This window comes from Drosophila mojavensis, unplaced genomic scaffold (assembly GCF_018153725.1).
Source record: "Drosophila mojavensis isolate 15081-1352.22 unplaced genomic scaffold, ASM1815372v1 contig_74, whole genome shotgun sequence".
Lineage (NCBI taxonomy): Eukaryota > Metazoa > Arthropoda > Insecta > Diptera > Drosophilidae > Drosophila > Drosophila mojavensis.
The window spans coordinates 23,376,313-23,404,218 of record NW_025318899.1 but is presented as its reverse complement, the minus strand read 5'-3'; the positions used below and the strand labels follow the sequence as shown (position 1 = coordinate 23,404,218).

Sequence of the window (27,906 nt, the reverse complement as noted above, 5' to 3'; positions counted from 1 at the left end):
TTGCTAATCAGTTTACTACGGCTTACTCATGCCAATGCGGCTTGGCTAATTATTCAGCACACAGCAGACACCTACACGCACACAGACACAACACTCACACACTCAAACTTCATTGGTTCAAATGTCATGCAAATAAATCCAACTTCTGTTCAGGGGCTATCAATGCCAAAGGCATCCAAAGTGCCTCAGTGAACAGCTTGCCGCCTCGACTTGCCACACTTGACACTTACGGAAAAAAAGAGACAAAGAAGTAGAAAAACTACAGAATAACAGCAGAGTAGAAAGGCTACAGATAGATGAGTGCTGAAATGTCAACACAAAATTTCTTTTCATGCTGCAATTTAAGCCGTAAACAGAACACAGAATGTTTTCTGAATCTCTGCTGCAATTCATGAAAAGACAAAAAGCAAAACGAAGCAAAAAGCATAGAAAAACGCAATGGTCGAAAGAGAAATGGAAACACCGCCCTGCCAGGCCTTGCCCTTGCCGCTCGCTTTCTACCTCAATTGAAATAGTTTTTCCTGTCGCCAAGCGCCGAACGGACATTCTTCTCCTGCACTTTTTCACTTTCATTAAATGGCACCAAGCTTTTTCAAGTTGGCCAACATACAGCACAAAAAAAAAAAAAAAAAAAAAAAAAAGAATTACGCCAACTTATCCAACGAGCCAGTTGCAATTGATAAAAATTTATTTTATTTGTTCAATTTACCATTATATAATATTGAATATCACTTTCGTTTACATTTTTTATTTTATTTTTTGTGCTTTAATAATGAGTAATATAAAAAGTCGTGTAAAGTAATGAGCTGATACAATAAATATATATTTCATTTGCACTTTAAAATTCTTTAAAGTAGCGAAAATTAAAGAGTGGCTTCGTATAAATATTTTGATTACATTTTATTATTATTAACAATTTGGCAAAATAAAAATTTTAATTGAGGCTAGAATTATTACATTGTAAATAATACTTTTGTAGTTAATTGATATACATATATGTAAAGGAATTTTTAAGGAGACTATGCTCTCTAGCAATGGAGAACTTAATGGAGCCTTATAATCTCAGCAATAGAGTGCATTTATGTAAGAAATGAAAATATTCAGAAGAATATAAGTCAATACTAAACTAATCACCATCTATCATCATCCTATGCAATCTAAATATTATTACTATAAAATATATATTAATTAATCATTGACCCAATTGTTAGCTGATGCGTTATGGCTAATTTTTCGAAGTGAACTTAATGATTCACACAAGATCATTGATTTCAATTGGACAGAATCATTTTTAGCGCCGATGCTTTATAACCAAACAAATATTTTTGTATTGGTCGGGCGACAACCTCTACGTGTTGCATTCGGATAATATATTCCGCACTTTGGAGACAACATTCTCTTCTCTTCTCTTCTTCTTTTTTGTACCAATGAAAAGCGTCTTCTCAATGTCAATTGAAGTCGAAAATTGAGTTCAATGTCCGGACTTCTGCAAACAAGCCGCGAAGGCCATTCCATAGAAATTGAGATTCATTCATGGCGTGATCAAATGTCCTTTGATGTAAATAAATAATTTTGTAGACGCTTCAAATGGCTTTTCATTAAATTCCTAATAACATATGAGTGCTTATTATGTGTATATTTATTTGGAATATATATAAAATTTAAACAACAATTTCACTCTCCAAAAAAGATACAACTTTTAAAAGTATCCGTCTATAGAAATATTTTATAATTTATTAAAAGAACATGCAACTGTTCTGTTTATATCAAAGAAAAATCAACATGAATTGTGCGCAAATTAATTTACAACTGTAAACAAGATTTGAAGACGTCGAGTTAGCCATTTAATTTATTACCAAGCGAGCGAGGGAAATCAACAAAAGAGCAAAGCAACAGCAGCAAAATAAGTCACAACAATAAATAATTTTCGCAGATTATTTTTTTAAGAGTGCAATAAAACGCGGAGCTGACAAAGAGAATCATAAATAAATTAAATAAAAGCCTGTAGTTTCCCTAGTCTAATAACGGAAGCTATTATTATTATTTTTTTATTTTTTGCTGACGCCAATTAAATTTCAAGCTTTATGGTCGTGCAGCGAATAAAATAAAATGAAAGAACAGGTAGAAAGAAGGAAGCCGAGTGCACCTGGCTGTAGCCGACTGCACTCTACACTGTTCGCGAATCTCAAGCACAATTCAGTTCGGTATCGTAGCTGACCAAGTCTGCTTTAAGATCATCAGATGGAAATTAAATCAGAGCTGTGAAAAACTTCTCCCTTGGAGAGAGATGCTGAAATTTTCCCAGAAAACTTTTGTGCACGTTAAAGCAGAACAAAGCGGAGACAAGAAAAGCTGCGCCTTACACTCGCTTTTCGCTTAATTGGATTTGCTCTAGCACCCATTCCTGGCTAATAATTGCAGTTTGTAATTATTTTTACAGGGATTAAGCGCTGCAGCAGACAGCAGCTTAAATGTATACCGTGAACTAAAACTCTGCTGCTCTCTGGTCTCTTCTTTTAGTTCGCTTTAGCTACTCTTGAGTCTCCTACGAATGTCAATTCTCATTTAAAACATTGTTCGCATGTTTAAATTGCGAAATAAACAGACATTTCTTCTGCATGTTCCTAGGTCTGACAACATTCGCATTCGCACTTCCACCATACCCGCCCATATCCATATATGTGTGTATGTGTGTGCACACACTGGTTAACTTTTACACTTGGGGTTAAAATCAATTTCATTTAATTTCCTCAAAAATCAGCAACGCGTTGCCAGCAACGTCCTTCGACTTTGGTTTTCTTTTGATTGGCGGCAATTGGCACCATGCTTAGCATACGCACACTTATGCATATCATTCTATATGTATACATATATACGTATGTACATCTATATGTTTGTTTGTGCGTGAGTTTGTGTGTGTGTGTGCCAAAGCGGAAATTGAAATTCTCACACATTCAGTTACACACACACATACATACACAGACACATGCTGCAGTAGAGTTTTGAATTTGTTGAATCCTTGCCTCACTCCCATTTTTAGACTGTGGGCTTCCATTGCCATATGCAGCATTTGTTTGCATATTTAAGGGTAAAATTTAAATGTTATGCATGTAAGAGGCAGTCAGGCGTAAATACTGGGTACGGGAGTGACAAAGTACGAGTGAATGTGTGCGTGTGAGAGAGAATCACATTTGGCTGTCAATAAAACAATGACAATGTCGCAATCGTGAATGGCGTTTCTTCAGCTTCACGCGCCATACGCTTCGCTCCTGTCACTTAAAATGCTCAACTCAATTCGTTTTGTCACGTCCACGTCACATCGAAGAGTCAAGCAGCTGGGAAGCTGCCTGACTTCAGTTTATGTCACGCATTATTAACACACGCCTCGTAGCCCCGTCGACAGAGCTGCAACAGCCAACCGCAAGACCAGAGACATGTGCAACGCGGCGTATGCGCAATGCCGAACAGCAGTCGAACCCAACTCAGCAGTGCCTCTGACTGGCAGCCAGTGGCTGCCAAGACTTTGGCTACAAGTGCCACTACCAGTGCCAGTACCACTGCGACTGCGGCTTCAACTGCGGGGTCGTGAGCTGATTGCAAATCGTATTGCAATCCCAATATCATCCATTCCTACTGTTTGTGGGCCGCCCACATTTATGGGCAGCGCGTGGCGCCAGCCAGTTTCTCTTATTCCCAGTGGGTAATTCAGTTTGGCCAGCAAGACAGCAACACATGTGTATGTATGTATGTGTGAAAATATATGAATATTGCATGTATACTATATTGAATGAAAGGGACTTCAAATCGTAAGTATAAAATTAAATTATGAGCAACTTTTAATCAACTTATCTCAAATCTAAACTTAAATATGCATAAAAATTTAAAAATCATGAACTTTAATGTTAACTATTAAGTTCATCAATGGCACAATCGATGGTATCATCTCATTGATTTGGTTCAATGATGTTAAATCATCAGACTTAACCTATAGCTGCAGCCGACACATTAGCGTACTCGAGGGTTTCAGATTTAATTGCAGGTCATATGAAATGAATTATTCAAAATTGAATTTATTTCAAAATAATTGTGTCTAAAGGGTTTTACAAAATCAAAGCAATCAGTATTAATATTATAAATTAATTTATCTTTTCTCATTTATTAAAATCGAAATTATAGTCTATTTATACTCAATAGTTATATTAAATGAATGAATGAAACCGTCGATGGTATCGTACAATCATCGTTGGGAGAACCCCATCGAACAGAACAACTATCGATGATTTTTCAACTCTCCTACGTGACTTAATTTATAGAGCATTGAGTGTTCGTTATACTGGAGGCAAATGTGGATCCTTGTTTTGTTGTTTACATTTTTAACTCTGCCAAGGCTGAGATTTGTTTGCCGTTGTGCGACGCTGAGGAGCTGGGAGCAAAATATTGTGCTCGCCGTTCCTTTTACCTTATTTATTTCGCATTGTCGTCCGCCTGCGCTTATGCAATGCTTTTTGGCACGTTCAGCAATGCTTGAAGCGCGCAGTGAATGCTCATGTGTGTGGGTGTGGGTGTGCGTGTGTGTGAGCTATGCAGCACTTGCACTAATGAAAACTCTTGTGGCTGTGGCAACGTGAATGCTGAAAATGGCATTTAACAGCTCAAAGGCACGCAGCAGCAGTGGCCAAGGGGCTGCAGATAAAACCAGGACCAAGTCCAAATAGAAGAGAAATTGTCTGAATCAAATGCTTAGAAATCTTCACATGTATTTATACACACATACAGCGGGTTTTTCTTGACTGACCAACTGGCCGACTGAGAGAAACTAGAATAAGTGCATTTTCCACTCTGGTTAGCCATCGTGCGTTCTCAGTAGTGCGAAACTTTTCTAGAAAGTTTTCTTTCGACTCATATAATTAGCCTCGAGCTCAATATTTGCTCGGAGCAAACGTGATCAATTTGCAACGATAGTCAGTCGACCCTATTAAATACATAAAGTTAAATACGTTCTCTATAAAGACCAATATTTGCCTCGCAAATCAAGTCTCAGTCAGATAAGATGTCGACCGACTTTTCCAAATGTAAATGACATTATCTACCTGAGACAATGCGCACACAATTTGTTGTCGTTTGTGGCATGTGACCAGACACCACATTGTCTGCACTACCTTGCTGCTGTCAGCTGTGGCGCAGACTTCGTCAGCGTCTCCATTGGTGGCCACGCTCGGTACGCACAGCACCTAGGAATACAGACAGTCGACGGCCGACCGCCTCAGACACGCATCGTGGCATATGCTTTGGCTTCATCTACAGCTCATTGGTGTCGTCATACCGACAGTCGCCCCACACACACTCACATACACTCACACACAAACACACTCAGACCCGCAACATTGTCGATGTTGCCTTTTCGCCCTGCCGCCTTGCCGCAGTTGGCGCGACTCCCAATCTGATTTCTTGCCAACTGATTTTGTGATTTTCGCAGAAAATCGCGGCAACATTCAAGGATTTGCAGGAGGGAGATACGGCGTATGGCATATGGCGCATGGGGTATAGGGTATGGGGTATGGGGTACGTGGGCTCATTAAATACGCTTTGACATTTGGTGTGCGCGTTGCTCACATTTCGTTCATCTTGCTTAGACGGAAGGCAGCCAGACGCACAGACGAGACAATGAGCCACACCCTCGCCGTTGCTGTCGCCCGCCCCTCGACTTACGCCCCAAGCCCCAAGCCCCACGCCCCCGAGGGCTTTAACTATGGCCCCTATCAACGCAACGTCTCGACGTCTACATCAAATCAAACATGTGGCGCGACAGCCGCAGCATTTCGACATTTATGCGAAGGCATTAAACACCCCGTGGCAAAGCGAATCGTATAAACAGCCCACACGTAATTAGCCGCGTGGACTGTAAAAATTTAAACGCACTATTAAAGCATATGGCACGACAGAGTTATGAATATGCTAACAAGATAAATCTGCTCTGTGCTCTGTGCGTGATGTTTGCCTTTCAAAATTTGTAAATTCGTTTCTTTCCCCCTGCTGGTGCCCCTGCCGAACCACAGCGCTGCCCCAGCGCCACATAATTGTTATGTTGATTGCAAAATTTTTACCGCTTGTGGTTCAGCCAAAGCCCCGACCGTTTGCCAAACAACACTGTTGACGAGTGAGTCAACGGGTAGGGGGAAGGGGGAGTGGGGAGTGGGGCACTGGAGCTGTGCCAGGACGAATAGCGTCCGACGTCGTCGACGCACTTTTGACATGCAAATTTTATGCATTTTTTATTCGGAACTTGGGGGAAATTCTACTCGAAATGCTGGGGGCTACATTTAAGAGCTTGCTCGGACTTGTTTGCTGATGTTGTTGTTAATGCTGTTGTTGTTGTTTTAAGCTCATTGCTGTTTCGTGCTGTGCGCTGCACTGCGTAAGCTCTCTGCCCCCACCCTCTATGCCGCTGCTGCTGACACTCGCCCCGCCCCTGCACTGCAGTCGTAATTAATATAATTTCTGTTTTCGTACGCATAAATTAAACAATACGCTGCGTGACTTTTAACGAGCTCTTAAAGCCATTTTGTACAGCAATTTGAGTTGCAATTTTTCACACTTGACAGTTGGTCAGCCGGACGACGAAGAAGAAGCGGGCGAAGAAGAAACAGGAGGAGGCAGAAAGATGTGTAGAAGAGTGAAAAGTGAAATTGCCAAGTTTTTCAGGCAGGCACTGCCAACTAATTAAGAAAATATTTGCCAAGCAATCGCACGGCAAGCCAACACAGGCGCTGACTGAAGAAAACAACTGAAATGCGTTGCTGCAAAAGCTGCAGGAAATGCCGAGCAGAGTTGTGGCCGAGCAGGATTCCGCCAAGGAGTCAGCCAAGCGTGCAACGGCTGCATGTACGTATGGCAGTGCCGCCTGCAGAGATTGCCTCTCGAAACGAGCTGCTGCATCCAGCATTCGCACAAAACATTTCTCGGCAATTGTGTGCCAAGAGCAAGTCCAAGATGCTGCAGCTGCGGCCTTGCTCCAAAAGGAAACTGTATAAAAGAAGCAGAGCAGCAGAAGAAGCAGGAGGAGAAATAAATACGGGACTATGTGTGTATTCGTTTGATACATCACACCATTTAAAGAAATTCCGCATGAAAGTAAGAGTGTTGAGTCAACAGTTTTGTTCGTACATTACTGAACAAGAGCTGAAAAAGAGCTCACATAAAAATTCCTATGAAATAACTTGATAATCGAAAGCTATAACGGATGAAAAAGGAATGAATATTGCAAGACAAATAGTTTAGGGCTTAAAACCAACGATGATGCCATGAATAGTATAAATGGACTTTAATCCTTGCAATTGATATATATCAATTTCGATAAATGGTAAAGTCAGACTTAGCTTATAGCTGATGCAATGCTTGTTAGTTAACTGATCTGCCGTGGGCATACTGGAAGGTAATCTAGTTTCAATCTAATTTCGATAATTTGTAATCGCTAAATCGAAAATCGCGATAAATCGAAAAGATTCAATTCCCTTGAAAAAATTTGTGTTCGATAATTTTAATTTCTGTGTAAATCGAAACACAAGTAACTGATCACCTTGCGTTGCGAATTAATGGAAATCGACTGTACTTCTTTTTATGATACGAGATATGTCATTATATTAAAATTTCTTATATTTTATTTAAAACGAATTCCAATTTATCGTTCATTTTACAAAGAAGAACTTATACATAACTCATTTAAAACTTTATATCGATAATTATTTTGTTTATATTTTTAGGAGTATTTTGGGAGTATAATAAGTAAATTAATTATATATTTTATTTTACTTATTTTTTATTTTTTAATGGATAAATAACGATTTTCATATACTTGAAATTTGATCGATCTATCGATGTTATCATTAGTTTAATTCATTGATAAGAAATCAGAATCAGGTGAACCCACTACTGAAGGCTTTTGCAGCTGCACTTCAAGTAGTTATTGTAGTAAAATATTTCAGTTTCGAGTAAATCCAAAGTATTTTTCAGCAGTAAATGATAATAATTAAAATAAATGAAAAGCTCTTGTGTAGATTGAATCTCTTTAGCCTCACAGCAGCTTGACAAAGCCCTGATAATTGCTTGCTGATAGAGTGTATTGACATATTGCCTTGTCTGATTTCGCATCAGTTTGCTTATTCATCCTGCTGTATCGGCGAAATCAGCGCCGAATTGGGTCAGGTGCGATTGGCAGTCTGTACACATATCCCCACCTACACTACAGCCACAGCCACAGCCACAGGCACAACCACAGTCACTGGCAGGGCCACGCCCACTTCCATCTTACGCCCTCCCTACCCGTGCAATTTGTCGTTACTGTAAAGTTTTCCTTTTCCTCTGCTGATGGACATCGTTACGTTCATTGCCATCGCTCTGGCGATAAGCAACCGGGCCCCAAATGCATTTGACGTACGCCGTCAGCTTTATGATGAGATTTCCTTGCTGCTCCGCACTGTTAAGTTATCCGTGGAGGAGTGTCCAAATGAAGCCATTGCCCAGGCAGAAGGTCCGCTTTGGCCAAAAAGGGACATCTCAAAGCTTTGTCCATGCAAATTGAAGTGCGTGCTGGGCGCTTTGACTTTAATGAGATACACGCAACAACAAAAGAGAGAAGAGCTGGACGAGTGGGGCAGGGCAGGGGCGAGTGGCAAAGCGGGCTGCCGATGGCGTCAGTGTAAACAAGGCTGCCACATGCCTCATGCCACATGCAGCGCCGCAAAAATTAATATTTGTGTTAATAAAAGCGGCGAGGGAAAGGAAAGGGGGAGCGAGGAGTAAAAAGCATATAACCACAATCTGAAGCAACAGCACCACCACCACCACCCAGATCATAGTCAGCACCATTTCGTTCCGGCAGCAGCTGTGCGGTCGTAAGTGTTTGCATTACTCGCTGGGATCCAGGCACGCGCGCTTAGTGGAGCGGATGTGGCAACTAAATTTGAGGAGCAGCTGCCGCGCGGGGATGCTCGGCGAAATCAGTAAAACGTGCCAAAACGCTAAACAGACGCCGGATCTTTAACTGAATCTCCTGCACCGGCTTGACACCTAAAATGTGAGCAATGTCGATGAATCCCGCACTACACCAGTCCCATCCAGGTGAGTCCCAGGCCAATCCGATATCTAGCCCTAACCGAAGCGTACTCGCAATTGAAGCTGTGCTGCATACAATTCAATTAAAAAGTTAGTTGTTTTTTTTTTTTTTTTTTTTGTTCCCCGTATCCTTTTCTATTTGCTCTCGTTTCCTTGCTCTCTGGTATTTCCTTTCGGTGCAGTAAAATGACGGTGACGTCTCAATTTTAGCTATTTCAGCAACGCCACGCGGCAAAAACCGAAAGCAATGAGCAACGTTCAACGAATGGGATAGCAGGAGAGAAATCGAAAGAGCGTTACAGTGGGATATATTTCCATTTTAAAGGTGTATGATAATAAAGTATAAAATGTCTTATAAATAAAAATAAATAAAATCAAATATAAAATAATAATATATAATATATATTTAATGAAGTTTGATAATAAATAATGTTATGTATATATTATATATATATATATATATTGTAGAAGAGACAAAAAATTAAAACGCCAATTGTGCTAAATAATTAATTTCAAAATATCACTAAAATGCATAGAAATGTATTTAAAGTACATACACTGTTTCAACAATAAAATACTTTTAGGAAAAAATACTTTCCTATATAACTTAGCTTCAGTTCAGTGAAATAAAATAAAAGAAATAAAATAAAATAATAATAATGATAATAATAAAAATAATAATAATAATACCTAATTAAGTTTAATTAAAAAATAAAGAGATTTCAAAATATTTCTCTTACCAGATTATCAGAAATATTTTCTAAGCTTAAGTATGGGAAGAATTCGATCAAGTTGCTGTCACAAATAAATTGAAATCGAAAGTTTTTCGATAAAAACAATTTTCAAATAATTTGAAGAGAACGCACAAAACTTTGAGGACTTTGACTTTGGGAAATTAAAAACGTAAAATAACTTTGGGTAAGTTATGTTTGTGTTTAACCCTTTTATTCGGCCATTGCGCCCATTGTTTGCCAACTGCTGTGCAGTTGCTGCTGCTCGCTGCCTCTCTGAGTGGCAGCCTCCATCGGGTCTCGCCGGCAATCGAGCTGGGCTCCTCCTGCAGCGCTTGAACTGAGCATTGCCTCTCGGCTTGTGTGCGCTTTTTTATATTTTTGTGTTCTGTTTGCCTTTTTCAACACAAGCATCGACGACTGGAACTGAAGTGAAATAAAACTTCACACCATTTGCCCGAGATCCCAGCACCTGTCCGCGTTCCCGCCTCCTGCCCCTGCTTGATGCCAGCTGTCGAAGCAGCTGCTGCTGCTTAGCAATGAATGAAATGCAATTAAGTTGATGTCGATACATGTTTATAGTGGCTGGCTGGATGCTTGAATGCATGCCTGACTGACAAAGCCACACGGAGCTATTTTAGGCCACAACAACAACAACAACAACCGAAGCAACAACAACGACAACGTCAAGTACAAGTATAGAACCTATGAATTGGCGAAGTGCAAATGAATTTCCAGCACTAATGACGAGTGCTATTGAGTTCGAGCTTTGGATGTAGCTATGCGAGAGTGTGCGCATTTGAGCTCATGCGGGTAAGTATAATACGCCGTTGACATGCCAGATATGTAACTTAATTAACTTAATTTAAAGCATGCACACAAGCAGAGCTCACCTTTATTTTGACTGTTAATTAAGCGAGTGCCGAAGTGACTTGCTGCTAACAAAAGCTGTCAAGTCACGACAACTTTTCAGCCAGCAAATGGCATTTAACGGGCTCCCCCCGCCCAACAGCGCCCGCTTAGCTCCTGCAACGTTGGCCCGGAAGAGGCTTTGCATATTTGGTCAGGGCAAACGGTTCGCCCGGGCCAAAGTTGCGCAAGTTTTTCGCAATCATTTCACAAGCTGCACTTTTCGCATATGAACATGTGAGTGACACGCCCACATGCTTAGTGGGCGGTTTGCGGCGTGTCTTCATAATGGATTCCCTGGCCTGCCAGCAAAGAGACGAGCAAATTTGCGGCTACAAGTTCATTTATCATATGCTTGAGTAATTGAAATTTCAACGCTGGAACCATCCGACCATCCGACCACACCAGAGAGCAAGACAAGCTGGCAAGCCGGAACGCATCCCTACTCTCTGCTAAAGTCATTCCCCCGCACACCCGGCAGCAGCCAATACATTAGACGCCTCCTCTAACACATTCCGCTTTGAACTTAATGGATATGAAATAAATAAAAAATGTATAAACTCGCTTACGTTGGGCATGGGCCGCATTCTAAGCATATGCATGAGTAATATGCAAAAAAAAAAAAAAGTGGGAAAAATAAAATAAAAATAAGAATAAAGTGTGTAACAAAAAAAAAAAGGTTACCAAAAAAAACGCCTTTAGCTCGCTCGCAAAATGGCCGCTGAACCATTATTGAATGTGCTTGAAAATCGATTGGGGATTACTCTCGAACGCTTTTCATTTTTACCTCGTCCGGGGTCTTCATGGCATAGGCCTAGGCATAGGTGTATTTATTTTGGGCCCCTGAGACTTATCGCTTCTAGGAGCTGCCAGGCCGTATACTCGGCGCCCGGTCTCGCCTGCGCATCGAAGCAAAAATGATTTATAAGGTACACAAAGCAAGAAATGTAGCCGCACCTAGCTCACTAGCTGCTCCCAAAATAGATAGGGCAAGGTGAAGGTGGAAGGTGGAAGGTGGAAAGCGGAAGGCGGATGGTGGAGTTGCGTCCATTCCTATGCCAAGCCATTATTGGTACTGTATAAATCCACATATCAGACGGTGCTGCTATTTCCGCACCAAGGCTGGTGACACAAAAACGCAACCATTTGACCATAAACATTGAACTAAATTCAAAATCAATTTAGCGGAATAATAAAAGCTAGCCAGGGTCGCTGTGTTCTGGCCCTGGCGCTACTGCTGCTGTGCGAATGGGACTGCCAGCACTTTGTTGTCATCTTTATTGTTGTTGTCTCATAAGCCCTAACATGCTCCTGTTATGCTGCAATTATGTCAACAATTGACTCTGTGTCAGCCAATTGATTTGCTGTTGTACGTGCCGCTGAATCCATCAGGCTCCAATAAACTTAAAAACGTAATGAGATTACATATTTAACTAGAATTTGGGCGAGTGTGAAATAAAATAATATACGACTAAAAGTGAAGTTTAGCGATTTCAAAAATTAGTAGATTGACAGCCATTTTATTTCCTTTATTTTTATCCTCAACTGTAAGAGCTGCAGCTATGTCAATGGTTGACTTTGTATGGCAGTCAGTTATTGCTGCGTGATGTAAAATAATGTATGAAGTCAGTCAAACATGGATTAAGAAATTAATAGCGGTATATTTAAATATACATCCTACGTTTATACTTAGCTGTATTTTTAGTTTTTTAAAGTGAATGCATTTTATTGTTTTTGGTGACTGCAAGACTATTCTGGATTTTCTTATAAATATCTTCACATAATTATTGTGATGAGAGCATAGTACCAGCCAGTGCTCAGCCACTCTAGTTCTCCTGTCTTGAACACTCCTAGTAGGCATTTTGCTGTTTGAAAATATTATATTGTGCAAAAGCTCTTATTTCTAATAAATATAGATGCCCAAGCACTTACGACAAATTGCCATAAATAAGTATGTACATGTGTATGTCTGAGACGGGTGTGTGTGTGTGTGAGTGTGTATTCTGCCTACTGGCCACATCTTAACTTATTGGCCAGGGCCAAAACGCACTCAAGCTGCCAGGCAGCGACAACTGCAGCCGACTCCTGGCTTATTTATGCCTTTAGCCAAGCTCAACAACAAACAGCAAGAAGCTGCAAAAAATAAAAAAATGAAACTATTGTAGCCAAAAAGTCAAGTGAATTTCCTTTGCTGGCCAAACACACAATAAAAAGCTGAAACACACACACACACACACACACACTCACAAACACACACACAACCACAACCACACAGTCACAGAGAAACAGAACACGCAGCCGAACGAAACCGAACAGGATGAACGAGTTGCTCGCATTGCCATGAAATGTACTTTGTTATGAATTTTTGTTACATCCTTTTTCGCTTTTCGTTTTTCGTTTTTTCTTTTTTGGGCTGCTTCTTCGCCTCCATTTACTTCCTTTCTGCAATGGCAACGGCAACGGCAAAGCCAACAACAAAGATTAGACGAAGGACGCAAACACATCCGTAAACAATTTGTTCATGCCCCTTTATTCTCCTTTTTTCTAGCTACTCTGCTATATCTTCTTTGTGTTTATTTCAATGCGACGCTTTTTGATAAGCAAAATAAAGAAATACAGAGAAATTGAAAAAGCTGCCACCCACAGACATAAAAAATTGTAGCAAAAAACAAAAAATGAAATGGAAAACAAATGAAAATAAAACAAACAAAGCACAAACACTAAGCGATTCATTGGTTAAATGGGGTGCACACAGTGACAATTGGCTTTGCAGATTTAAATATGCTTTACAATTAAGATGAAGCAAGAGAGCAGCAATAAAGAGGAGCTTGTGCTTCGGCTCCAACTGCAACTTTAAGTATAAAGTATTAAGTATTATGTCAGCTCCACTGTGAAGGCAATAGAAATCATTCTGATCATTGCAGACCTGACGGATGGGATACTTGGCCTCGGGTTAGAGGGGGGGACACGGCAAATCGCAGCCGCACAGGCAACAGCTGCCTGCCTTGACATTAAGATTGCCCTCTGACAGAGACGGATTGCAAGCGAAGGGGTCATGCGAAATCAGTTTGCTGTTATTTTATTTTATTTTTGTTTCCTCCTTTACCGCTTTTGCCGGCGGCGTGCTGCCTTTCGACCCTGTCCTCTTGTGTATTGAGTCTTGTTTATATGCGTGTTTATATGTCCTTTATGTACATTTGGAAAAGTCAACGTAATTTTTTCATTCGTTTCCATTCGCTTATTTGCCATTTCATTTCCATATGCGCAAGGCAAATAAGTAAACAATTGAAGTTTACTTTTCAACTTGGAGAGTGTGTTGTTCGTCTGTGTGTGTGCGTGTGTGTGTGTGGGAGTACAATGTTGTTTGTGCTTTTTCGACAGCCGCGCTTGTATTGTAGTAGGCGTGGCTGGGCACATCCTTGACAGGGGCACGGCAGCCAACAACTTCACTGGCTCAGTGACATGTGTGAAATGTTTGCCGTGTTTCGTATCAAGTTTTGACACACAAAAGGCGCTTGGCAAATTGACAGCCAGGCCAAGTTGACAGGATTTGCGCGCGAAAGGCTTTCGAGGAAATATCGACTTGGACGCACTGAGGCGAGGTATGTAGGTGCTGTAGGTGGGATAATCGACAGGCTGTCATTTTGTTTACACTAAATTTCAATTAAGTCTTGAGACCTCGTTCACGCTGACGTGCTGGACACGAATGCAAATAGTACTCGACGCCGAAAAACCAAAGCGCGACAGCAACAATAACAGCAATAAGAACTGAAAGAACTCGGGAAACAAAAACAATTGCAAATGCTGTCGCCAAACAAATCTCAACAAACTTTGCGAAACAATTTTATGCGAGAAAATGAAGCCACTTTTGGCAGCACAACAACAACAACAATAACAGCAACAATCCGCTGCGTGGGCTACGGCTGCAAAGTGCGACTGATCAGCAGAGGCTGAGGCAGAGGCTGGGGCTGAGGCATAGCTTGTGCGGATTTTCTGACTGGATTTAAAATGGAAATTATTTGAGAAATCCAATTCACTTTATTACTTTGGGGCATACGCAAAGTAAAACAAAAGCAGCAGCAACAGCTACAACAACAACAACAACAATAGCGGCAACATAAAGAACAGCCGCAGCAACAACAGCGAGACCCAACGACCATAAAAATTAATGCAATAAAAACACATGGCAAGCGACAACAGAGAAAACACTCCACTCAACAAAAACTGGCGTCAAAATGAGCCAAGTTTCTGGCGAAGAAAAGCCATAAGAAAAGCCAAAGTTAAAATCTGAACAACTAACAGCTAGGCGAGATATGAAAAGTCTACCTTTCCTGCAGGAAGTAAAAACAGAGAACGGCTCATAGTTCATAGCTCATGGCATAAGTAGACCACGATTCCATATATTTTGCTTATATTTTTGATCAGCCATTCGCAGTTGGGCCTCCGCTTGAAGTGAGTAATATTCAGCAGGTGGGCTCTCCATTATGTTCGGAATAAGTAGGTTTCTAACCTTCATAATGTGTCACTGCCTGTCAGAGGAGACGACGACTTCCGGCAGCCCCAGCTCCAGCCGAGTCCAACTCCACTAATCGCTGCCATGGACTACTCATTTTCTAGTCTACTCATAATTATACCACACTATTTGGTCGCTTTGATGACTGTAAGTCAGAAAGCCTCCAATACTGGGGTTGATGTATATGTATAATCCCTAATGAGCGCTCAAATACAAATTGATATCAGATGCTCGTTGGTTTATGTGTATATATATACCCGGTTTTGTATTCATATATCAAGTGGTATTCGATGGATGAGTTGCCTTAATGACTGCCAGGAATGGTTGCAGCATTGCCTTAATGGAGACTCAGCTCCTTAATAGTGTGGCAAATGGTTCGTATTACTTTAATAAAAAGCATATAGAAAAAAAAATTTTATTTTTTTTTTTTTATTAAAATAATTGAAATATAATTACTGTGAGGAATTTTATGCTTTCATTTCAGTATTAAATAGTTCGCTTGACCACATTGCTATATCAAATATTTTGAAATTAACTAACTAATGTTTTTGTCACTCAATATATGATTTTTTGTGACCCAGTCACTGGAGTACTGGAACTCTACAAAGTATGTAAGAGTAAGGTAAATGTGAAACTAAAATTTTTGTTGGAGCTTTTTATACCGTAATATATAAAATATATAAATAACATGCTGCGAATACTGAAAACAAAATACTTTAATCTGAATTTTGCAAATAATATATACACATTCATAAAAAAAAAAAAAAAAACTCAAAATTCTATAAAGGATTTTATACTGAGTTCAATTACCATTTTAATAGTCAATGGAAATTTCGAAAAAAAATAAATAAATAAATAAATAAAAATTATTCGTTTATATAAATTATATGAAATGTCTAACCGATTCGTTGCGATGTTGCAATGTAGTTAATATTATTAGATAATAATATATATATTTTTTTTTTAAATTCTTATAGTAGCTAGTGGGCACAGATCTGTTGAGTATGTAAATCGCCTTTGGCGCAATCGATGTAGATAAGACAAACTCAATGCCTGCCCTGCGCAGGATGGCTGATGTTGAGGTTGGGTTGGGGTTGGCCTGGTTTCAGTATCTTGGGGCTGCTGGCCTGTATTTGACAGCAATTAACAGGAGCAGAGGGTCATAAATATTGTGCCTTAGCTGCCTTTTGTTGGCGCTCCTGCGGATATTCTTGCCTGTTGTTTACTCTGTCGGCATGCTTGATTGAGCTTGAAGCTGCGCCTCATAAAATCTGCGCTCGAGTCGAGCGCGTAATTATACTTTTCAATTATGCATAATTATGTGCAGAGAGCAATTTGTGTTTTGTAGCTTAAAGTGGAAAGTTTAAAGTGCAGCGCAAAGGCCCGCCCGCTATCCGGGCCCGTTATGCGATATCCCCTGGGTGGACTAAGGCGAGGCGACCGCATTCGCATTTTTGTTTGCCTTCCGCTGCCCCTGCTGCGGTTGGCATTGGCCATGTCGTTGGCAAGGACAAAAACAAAAACAAAGGCAACATGAACGAGAATGGGAGCGCAGCACAGTGCAGCACAGTGCAGCGCAGCAGGCAGCAGGCAGCAGGCAGACATAAATCAGGATTTTCGCAGCCTGGGCCACAAATGTTTTTTAAAGGATTCGCCGTGGGTGCTGCCATAGCGGCCGCAACCACAGTAATAACTTGGAGGGTTCGTTGTAGTCGACAATCGCCGATAATCTTATGCATGCTTAAACAGGATTCGATATGTAAGTATGTGTGTTTGTGTGTGTATGCAACTGGGGCTCAAGTGCTGTGCCCCAGACTTGCGACTTACCCATCATGCAGCAGAGCAGCGTCGAAAGGGTCAACATTCTGCTTGGTGGTGGCATCCAGTGCCGTGTGTTTCGCGCTTTTTGTCTGTTGTCTCTTTCTCCTCTCTCTCTCTCTCCCTCTCTCTCTCTCTCTCTCTCTCTTTGGATCTCTTTGTCGCAGGTATGCTCCTTGAATATCCCGATTATTCGCACTGTATCGCTCGCACTGATACTTTCGCTTGCCCAGCTAGTTTTTGCTTAATTTCCACTATCGAGTTACAGTTTGTTAGCTCCAAGTGTTTTTATATCTGCACTATTATAGTTTTATTACGTTTTTTTGCATTCTCACTGTAAACGATACTATTATTTGGATGCAGCCACACACACACACACACACAACAGCAGCAACAGCAACGATAACAACAACAATTACAGCTCTCCTGCTGCTGCAGTTGCCTCTCCTCCTGCCGCTGCTGCTGCTGCTGCTGCTGCTGTCGCCTCTCATGAATTAAACACTAGCAATGACATTTAAAACACTTAATTCCAACGGCAGACAATTTAATCTTTTAACGTTTGTTTGTTTTCAACCTTTTCTCGTTCGCTCCCGTTTGTTGTTGTTGCTGTTGTTGTTTGTGTTGTTGCCTAGGCCAAATATCATTATTTGTTTTTCCATTTCCTTTCTAGCCTTTTATTTATGCCATTTTGTTGTTGCTCTTTGTTGCTGTTTGCCGTTTTTTGTCGCCCCTTCCATAGTAAATTGATTTTGTCAGCTCTCTGAACTTAAATTGATTAAATTTATCATTGTTTTTATAATGCTGTTAGCCCGAACGCATTTACGCATTTCCACCTAATAAAATCAACTGACTGAAAGCCTTGAAAAATACAGAAATAATACAATAAAAGGTGTGGCTTGGCATGTGTCTTTCTCTATATTGATCGTTTGCATTATTCATAAAAATAAAATATCTCTTCAGCTTTCAGAAATAGACTGAGTAGGCGTTGCAGGATATTTTTAATGCACAACTAGCTGGAAATATCATAGGTGCTGTAAAAATAAACAATTTATGAAACAAGCATACTTTACGTTAAAACTATTATTAACACAAGTTTCTTAGAAGTTTGCCAGCTTAATTATCATCTGGAGTCGTTTCTCTCCTCTAAAATGAAAACCAATCGACTCGCTGCACGCATTCAAGGAGGAGCTCTACACTCCCTCTATAATTAGCAAAACTTTTACTCGGGGTGCATATTCTATGAGTCGAACCGACACGCGTGTCTGCTGGGCCAAACCGAAAATAAATCTGTTCACTAATAAAGGAATCAACGTTCCAAACATATCAGATGAGCACGCAGTTATTTACATACATATTTGTGTGTATTTTATTGCATATGGGCGTCTGGGTCGAGAAGGGGATGCATGTTAGATTGACCTGGGGGCTCGTCACGTCTCGAAGTGGAAGCCCGCCAACTGTCGCTTCGCCCCGGGGGCAACCTTTGACTACCCTTGGCAGCTTTGGCAATCCTCATATATATTCGAATTTATTCACAGGATGTCGTCTAGGTATCAATCAGTTTAACCTGCGGCAGGTTCAAGTTTTCTCCCCCAGTGCCTGCTGCCTCAGCTCTGCTTGAGATTTGTTTGTAATTTGTTGATCCCATTGTTGGCTTTCAGTTCAGTTCGCACGGCACTTAGCGAAAGGTGGAGTGCAAAATTAATTAAAAGCTAATTAGTTGCAAATTTTCAGCAGTACCTTCAACTAATTACGAGTTCTGTGTGGTGCTGGGTGGGGCAGCGCTAAGGGCCAACTCAAAGGTACAATGACTGACAGCAGCTGATGCTGCCCTCTGCTAGACTTCAATCAGCAGCAGAAGCCTCTTAGCCAGCTTAGCCAGCCCCGTGCCCCGTGCACCGTGCACCGTCCCCCGATCACCGCTCCCCGTGCCCTGTGGGGGCCACTTGTCACTGTTGCTTCCGTAATGGAATTAGAGACAGGACAGGCAGGACCAGGCAGGCAGCGAGCTGACTGAAAGGCACAGGACCACGCTAGTGCTCCTGTGCCACTCAAAAGTGTTAACGCACTCAGCTTCTTTGTGTTGTTGGTATATATATTTATACACATACATGTACACATATATACGCGTGTCTAGTGTGTGTAAGTGTGTATGTGGCTTGGTAATTGTTGCCTAAGGCTGTGAGAGCTGAAGTGACGTCCACTTGTCGCACTTTCTCTCTTACACTTCACTCTGTCTCAATCTCTCTCTCCCCTGTCTCTCTCTCTCTCTCTCTCTCACTCATTCGCTTTGCCCTCACAAATTGTGAATGTTTGTGTAATTGTAAACGTCTGCAGTTTGTTGCTCAGCTTTTGAGCATTTTCCTATCCCCTCTGGCGACGCTTAGCATTATGCTCAGTATCCGTGATTAGATGATGAGCCCTTCATTGCCCCTCCCCCGTTGCGTTTAACCACTTCCGCATTGCTACTGCTCGATGCTGTCCCGTGCGGCAGTGCCGCGCATTGTTCATGAATATTTTATTGATATAATGGCCATGTGTGTTGATTTTTGGTTAGTGTCCGTATTGTTAGCCTATTTAGCTAAATTGAAAACAATTTACCCTGATTTTTCTTACCATTCTACTAATGGTCATGGGCCCATCGGGAGTTCTTTCACACTGCAGTTAAGACTAAATGCCATGTTGAAACAGAGAATCATCAATAGTATTATTTATTCAAGAAATATGCAAGATCTAGTGTACTCGACTAAGGGATACCTGAACGCTTCGAAGAAGGTATATTCCTCTAACGTGTCATATCAACCATAAGCACACGTTCTAGAGTTGCTACTCGAGCCGCGACTGCGTTCTAGTTGCAATTTGGAGTAGGCTTTGGGAACATATTTGTTGGAGAACTGTTGATCTATTTGATGGACTTCTTTCATTAAATTTTCAGAGCATAATAATAACATTCAAGTTTGTATATTTCCCAATGCAAAGTCACTTTAGATTAATCTCAATAATGCAAAGCTTGAAGACTCTAGCTAGACATATGTACGAAATATGATTTAATACCTTATTTTTGATACAATTATAAATCGATAACACTAAAGCGGAATACGTTATCGATTATTTTAAACGAATTTCAAATTTAATCTCTAATCGGTGAGATCGATACGTTCACTCGCACGGACAGACAGACAGATGTAAGGCTATACCCACTTAGTTCTTCGCCTAGAAGAATATATATACTTTTTAAGGTCTACCACGTCCCCTTCTGCCTGTTATATACATTTCAATTAAACCTATATCCTCATCTTACCATTTTCAATGGTGTCAGGGCATAAAAATAAAACGACCTCCGTTTCTAGTGGCATTTGAATAGTAATAAAATATTTATGTGAGCATTGAGCATTTCAATTTATGTATATTTACTGATTGAATTGCAAAATATTCAATTCCCTTTCTGCATCGTACACTTTCACACACTTTGCCATTGAAAGGCTTGTCCCAATTTTCAGCTCTTTCTGACTTTTGTCTTGTGACAGCTCGAGTCCAGATAAAACAACAAAACGAAACTTGGCACTTGGGTGTTTGTTTCTCTGTCGCCGCTTTTGCTGATGTGTGTTCTTATTTTTAAGAACTCCGCAAAAGTTTTCTCGCCTGTCTTCAACTACTAAGTGCAACAATCAGGAGTAAACTTTTTTGGCGAACAAAAGCAGCTTCAGCAATAGCTTTTACTGTCTGCTTGTCTGTGGGACAACATGACGTATGTGCTACAAATTCGTTTACGCAACGCGCATACGCACTGTGCGCTCGCTGGCGATCTCAGCCACCCCGCTTAGAGCCACCGCAGCCGCGTTGTTTGGCACATTTTTAAGTTAATTTTTTATGTGTTTTCTATTAATTTTCGTCACTCGTCCGCCACCGCCGATGGCTATGAAAATATTGAATTACAAAATATTGCCGCTGGGGAAACGTGTGTACACAATTTGTTTTGACGCGCTTTCCATTTATCGGCCGTGCTAAAGATCAAAGACGATTTAGTACACTTTCGAGGTGCTGGTATTGAGTTCTGTTTTTAGTTTGTTAATTTATGTTGGTGTTGTGGAGCTGATGGGCTAAATATTGGGTAGTCTAAAAAGTTTTTTCGTATTTTGCCAATAGATGTCGTTGGCGTCGTATATCTCCAGTGCTACCAATCACATTGTGTACACATTGTGGTGTTCGATTGGTAGCACTTTAAGCTTCGATTGCCAAAAAAAAAAATGTAATTCAAAGAATTTGAAAAAAGTTACAGCTGTTCAAAAATAAGTGAAAATAAAGAAGAAATTCGCTATATTTTGAAATTTTTGTATAAAAAAGGGAAGAATGCCACGCAAGCCACTAATGAAATTTGTGATGTTTACGGTGACGATGCTCTATCAGTTCGTGTAGCACAACAATGGTTCGCACGCTTCCGTTCAGGAAATTTCGATGTGAAAGATGCACCTCGCTCTGGTCGACCAATCTTTGAAAAAGTCGATGAAATTATGGAAAGGATTGACCAAGACCGTCACATAAGCAGCCATGACATCGCAAATGAACTAAACATTCATCATCAAACGGTTCTGAACCATTTAGAAAAGGCTGGCTACAAAAAAGCTCGATGTATGGATACCACATGAATTGTCTGTGAAAAATTTATTGGACAGAATTAACATTTGCGATTCTTTGCTGAAACGAAATGAAATCGAACCATTTCTGAAGAGAATGGTAACAGGAGACGAAAAATGGATCAAATACGACAATAATGTGCGAAAAAGATCATGGTGCAAGAGTGGTGAAGCTCAACAAATGGTCGCAAAGCCAGGATTGACGGCTCGAAAGGTAATGCTGTGTGTTTGGTGGGATTGGAAAGGAATAATCCACTATGAGCTGCTTCAGCCTGGTCAAACGATTGATTCGACACTTTACTGTGGACAACTGATGAGATTGAAGCAAGCAATCGAAAAAAACGGCCAGAACTGATCAACAGAAAGGGCATCGTATTCCATCAGGACAACGCCAGACCACACACATCTTTGATGACCCGGCAAACACTGAGAGAGCTTGGCTGGGAAGTTTTAATGCATCCACCATATAGCCCTGACCTTGCACCTTCGGACTACCATTTATTTCGGTCAATGCAGAACTCCCTTAACGGAGTAAAGTTGGCTTCAAGAGAAGCCTGTGAAAATCACTTGAAGCAGTTTTCAAAGAGAAACCACGAAAGTTTTACACGAATGGAATTATGTCTCTAGTGGAAAAATGGCAAAAGGTGGTCGACCAAAATGGTGCATATTTGATTTAATAAAAGTTTATTATAAATATTTAAAAATATGATTTGAAGTTTCATTACAAATACGAAAAGACTTTTTAGACTACCCAATATAAAACAACTTAATTTGCTGACTGCTAATGAGGCAGACTGCTGCGGAGGGGCGCGAGTGTGCTGCCAGCGGGAAGGGCAGGGCAGGGCAGGGCAGCAGCAAGTCGTTGTCGTTGTCGTTGTGTAGGCGTAAACACATTTTTATTTGTTGTGTGTGCGTTTTGGTGCTTTTATTTTATTAGTTTCGTCTTTTGTCGCCCGCCACTGCTAACAAGTTGCGAACACGAGGCGGGCACCGAAAAAAAATCGCATATAATTCGAAACGATATCATAAAATATTCGCGTGCGTCGCGCGCTTTAGTAAACTGCCCCAAAAGACATAAGCTAACGGCACTAACAACAATTCCAGCAACAATGGCAACAACAATGCCAACAACAATAGCAACAACAACGGGCCTTTCAATTTCTTCTCCTGCCAAGCCGGCAATGAGGCAATGAGGCTTTTCCTGCGTTTTCACACGTTCAAAATTTACGACTTTGGCTTTTTTTCGAGTCGTTCTTGAGATGTTGGTCTCAGCTTTTCTTATCCACAAACACACACACACACACACACACATACATAACATACACACTCACACAATCACGTACGATTTGCCACACTGGGGTCGATGCAGATACTTTTTGCTGCTCACGTTTATATTTTTTAAACTCGAGTTTTATCAACTTGTTTTTGTAATCGAAATTGAACTTGGATCCGACTGGGGATTCTGTTTCGCGCGCGTGACCCGCTGCGCCTGTCTCGCATGTGCTCACTGTCGCAGTCACACACAAACTGAAACAGAAACTTATTTTGGGCCTTGCACTTGCCAGCCAACGCCGGACGAGTCTTAGCCTCCTCCATTATCAGGATGAAGCCTCGTGTTGTTGTCGGTTGTTGTTGCCCTCGTCTTCGTGTCTAGTGCCCATCGCCAGCCCTGCTGATGTCGTCGCCGATGTGTGACAAACCCGAACGCCAGCCAGTGTCAATTCGTCAATTCGCCGCAATTTGTTTCTCTTCGGCACGAGTTGTTGCTCTTCGCGTTTCCCAAACTTGTGCTCTTCATGTGTGGAGCCGTTAAATTGTTAAAAATCATTTGATTGCAATTGAAATCTAGTTAGCAATTGCAGGGCGTCAGATGAAATACAGACTAAAAACTGTGCATTAGTGGCATTTTCTAAATTACACGCAATTTTCATTACTATGCTCAAAGTTGAGAAAGAATAAACACTATTCTTGATCAATATATCTGAGCAAAAAATAAAAAGAAATCAATTAAAAATAAAATAAATAAATAAAAAAATAAAGTCATTAAATAAATAAAAATAAATAAATGTATATTTTATGTGCTAATTTGCTAAAGGTTTATATATGGTAACTGTTTCTCAGTGAGAGTTAACAGACGTGTTTACTATTGTGCTCTTCAATTATTCTTGTTTTCTTAGTTAATTATTTTTATTAAATTTCACATAATTGCGGTTCGGTTGTATATAGCAAATATCTATATTATCCTGTGCAAGGTTTGATCCGTTGTTCACTGCGTTTTTAATAATTTGCTTTTTTAATTTGTGAAGCTTTGTGTGCAGTGTTCATTAGTTTCATTATTTGCATTTTTGCTTTAGTGTTTCTATTTGTTGGCGCTCTCCCCAGTTCACTCTTTCTAAGTTTGTGTGAGTGTGTGCATAAGTTGCTCTCACTATCTACGGTTGTTGTATTTGCCTCTCTTGAATCTTTGATTTTTGTGGTGTGCAAGTATACTCTCTCGCTGAGGACTTTTGATCTGCTCCGTAACGGCTGTTTTTGTTGTTGACTCGCTCTCTCAACATATATTTTCGTTGCGCTCTGTAACGGCTGTTTGTTGTTGGACTCGCTCTCAACACATTTATACCTCTCTTTGTTGTGACATTTCTGTTTACATTCAGTAATTTTGTGATCTATCCCGATTGCCAATATGAGTTGCTGCAAAAAAGCTTGCACTTTCAGGCAAACAGTTGATTCTGCACAAGCGCAATTTATAAGTTGCTGGCTGTGTGATAACATGATGCATACTAAGTGTGCAGGTCTTACTGGGCGTGAATATGACAAGATTATGTCTACTACTAAAGCTGGTAGTGGAGGCATACGCTGGTCTTGTCCGATTTGTTTGGAAAAACAAATAAACTTTTCTAAAATGTATAGTGCTGTGAGGTCTCAGTTTTTAAAACTGAAGAAGATTTCTATGCAGTTGACCAGTGACATGGCTGCTGCTGAGGAAATCTTAAATCAGTACGGCTTTGAAAGTCCTCTCTCTCAATTGGATACTCCTTTGTTGTCGGTAACTCCTTCTGTAATAGTACCGTCACCTAATTCGCTTGCTCCTCCCCTCACCTTGCGCTTCTGTTTTGTCGTCGGCTCCCAATTCTCTAGATCCTCCTTCACCTTGTCCCATATCTGTTTCTCCTATTGACGCTTCTATTGAAACTCAAGCCCCTGTCCCAAATTTGGATGCTACTTCTATTGTTGCTCAAACAAAGAGTGACAATAAGTCAGCCTCTCATAGCATTACCTTATCTGTTGTCTCTCCTAGAAAGCAAGTTTTCTTATCTAGGCTTTCATCTGACACTACCATTGAGGCAGTATCGGCTTTTATCTCAAATAAGATTCCGGTTAATGTTTTTATATCGAAGTTTAGTTTCGCGACACCGCGTGAAATTGCTTCGTTCAAAATCAATGTGCCTGTAGAACACTTTAAAACCCTTTGTGACCCTAATTTCTGGCCACCTCATGTAGTTGTTCATGAATTTAAACCCAAAAATCGTAACAGATCGATGCCTATTTCAGTAAATTTACCTTCGGTGCAATCTTCATCAAACGTTGTACCAAAAAACTAAATTACTTACAAACCTCTTCTCAGCTGTCCCTGATTTATCAAAATGTACGTGGCTTAAACTCAAAACTTAAAAGTCTTTTTTCTTGCATAGTTTCAGTGTACAATATGATATTATCGCTTTCACTGAAACATGGCTAAGTAGTAATATTCATAATAGTGAAATTCTTTCAAGTAATTTCACTATTTATAGACTCGACCGTTCGTCGCGCAGAGGTGGTGGGGTGTTAATTGCGGTTAAGTCCATTATCCACTCTGAATTGTTCACCTTTTCGTCCCTTTATGATGTGGAGATTATAGCGGTTAAATTAACTCTGCCATCGTGCTCATTATACATCACATGTTCTTATATCCCTCCCTCTTCTGATGTACAAGTTTATGCACACCACATAAATTGTATTAAACAAGTTAATGAACATGTAAATGATAGAGATTGTCTTCTTGTGTTGGGTGATTTTAATATTCCGAACACTTCTTGGTCTTCAACTTGTAATGCAAATTACTTTATTCCGACAATTGATCACTATCTTTTTGATGAATTGTTTAACCTGTCTATGTTTCAGATGAACTCTATTTCAAACCATCTTAATCGCACTCTTGATCTTGTGTTTGTTAATCATGATTCGCTAATTAATGTCGCGAGATCAACTCCTTTCTCCTTACCTGAGGATATATATCATCCCACTTTAGAGGTTTTATTAACTATCGACAATCCTCCCTCTAATACTCCAATGCCTTCTAAACTTAGTCGCTGTTATCGTAAATGCAATTTCGTTTTGCTTAACGAACTAATTAATTCAACAGACTGGTCTATTTTATATAGAGTCGGTTGATATTAATTTAGCATCATCGTTTTTTTATTCTACCTTAAACTCTATTCTGGATGTTTGTGTCCCTCTCCGCCGTATTTCGCCAGTTTCAAATAAGCCACCTTGGTTCACCAAAACTCTTTCGAACTTAAGAAACATTAAAACTAAATGTTTTAAAAATTACAAAAAGTCTGGTTCAAGTATTGACTGGTCCAAATATTCCATTGCCAAGTCAAACTTCAATCTTTTAAATTCTAGCTGTTATGAGAATTATCTTACACGTTGCAAACGTCAGTTTACTCGTGATCCCAAACAATTTTTCTCATTTGTAAACTCGAAGCGTAAATCCTCTGGTTTGCCGTCCTCATTTGTCCTTGGAGGTGAAAAAACATGCAATGATCAGGATTCCTCTGATCTATTTGCTGATTTTTTTCAATCCACTTATTCTTCTGCTGATCTCTACAGCAACTCATATCCTTATTCTCTTCCTGAATATGGATCTATAAATACTCCCAAAGTTACTGCATCCTCTCTGGCTGCAGCCATTAAGACATTGAAATCATCTTTCTCTCCTGGTGCTGATAATATTCCTAGTTGTGTGATTAAAGAGTGCAGGGTTTCTCTTCAGTCACAATTACTAAAATTGTTTAACTTGTCCTTGGATACTTCTGTGTTCCCTTCAATTTGGAAAGAATCTTTCATCATTCCCTTATATAAAAAAGGTGGAAGATCTGATATTTCCAATTATAGAGGCATCGCGAAATTATCTGCTATTCCGAAGTTATTTGAGAAAATCATAACATCGGCCTTGCAGCATTTTTTGCAAATCGATTATTCAACCATCTCAACATGGTTTTGTTCAAAATCGATCTACGTCCTCTAATTTACTTGAGTTCACGTCGCTTGTTAATGACAGCTTTTCAAAAAAATGCAAACCGATGTTATTTATACGGACTTCATTAAAGCATTTGACTCAGTACATCATTACATACTAATTCTTAAGCTTGAACGCTTAGGATTTTCACCCAGTCTTGTCTCTTGGATTTCATCCTATTTAACGGGTAGAACCCAAAGAGTCTTGCTGAGAACAGCTATGTCTAAACTTATCTTTGTTTCGTCTGGTGTACCTCAGGGTAGCCATTTGGGCCCATTGCTCTTTTCCCTTTTTATAAATGACCTTCCTAGTTGTATCTCGTATTCCACTATATTTATGTATGCTGATGATGTAAAACTTTGCCTTCCATACTCCAGGGCAAATGGACATCTTCACCTTCAAGATGACCTAAATGCATTTCAACTTTGGTGTGTGGCAAACCAGCTTGACCTAAATTGCTCAAAGTGTATGACAATGACCTTCAGTCGTACCGTTCCTCTAATTGTTGATTATAAAATTAGCAATAATTCCTTACGACGCATCTTTACAGTCAAAGATCTTGGTGTATTCTTTGACTGTAAACTTAACTTTAATCTTCATATTTCTACCATAATTAATGAAGCCAAAAGTGCGCTTGGCTTTATTAAACGTTGGTCTAAGGAATTTAAAGATCCTTTTATTACCAAGCGCTTATTTACTTCGCTTGTGCGTCCTATCCTAGAGTATTGTTCTGTCGTATGGTCTCCGCAACATAAACTGTATCAGGATCGTATCGAATCGGTCCAAAAACAGTTTCTTCTCTTTGCCTTAAGAGACCTTAGATGGGACAGTAATTTACGATTACCGTCTTATCATAGTAGGCTCCAGCTAATTGATCTTCCATCGCTAACCAATCGCAGAACAATTTTAGGA

General features: G+C 40.2%; 1 protein-coding gene and 2 long non-coding RNA genes across 7 annotated transcripts in view; 1 reads left to right on the top strand and 2 right to left on the bottom strand.

Annotated features, from left to right (window-relative positions):
- Positions 1-23,253, bottom strand: part of LOC6583410 (zwei Ig domain protein zig-8) — a 49,485-nt gene extending 26,232 nt beyond the window's left edge. Inside the window, exons 1-2 of one of the 5 annotated variants that reach the window (XM_015162853.3) lie at positions 23,045-23,253; positions 17,092-17,416 (exon numbers count right to left, since the gene is read on the bottom strand). In XM_015162853.3, the coding sequence (XP_015018339.1) occupies positions 17,092-17,146 (55 nt within the window). In that variant the 5' untranslated portion in view covers positions 17,147-17,416; positions 23,045-23,253. Of the gene's footprint in view, positions 1-17,091; positions 17,417-17,656; positions 18,984-23,044 lie in introns of those variants that run through there. The other 4 variants (XM_015162852.3, XM_044009746.1, XM_032731230.2 and 1 more) reach the window with 4 other exon arrangements.
- On the top strand, positions 9,877-10,796 carry LOC116804333. The gene is made up of 3 exons (XR_004364297.2): positions 9,877-10,029; positions 10,254-10,655; positions 10,714-10,796. It is a non-coding gene; the product is annotated as an uncharacterized LOC116804333 (long non-coding RNA).
- Positions 11,255-12,247, bottom strand: LOC116804334. Its single transcript, XR_004364298.2, has 3 exons — positions 11,709-12,247; positions 11,436-11,650; positions 11,255-11,339 (listed from the first exon to the last, which is right to left on the bottom strand). It is a non-coding gene; the product is annotated as an uncharacterized LOC116804334 (long non-coding RNA).
- Positions 23,254-27,906: the final 4,653 nt, after the last annotated feature.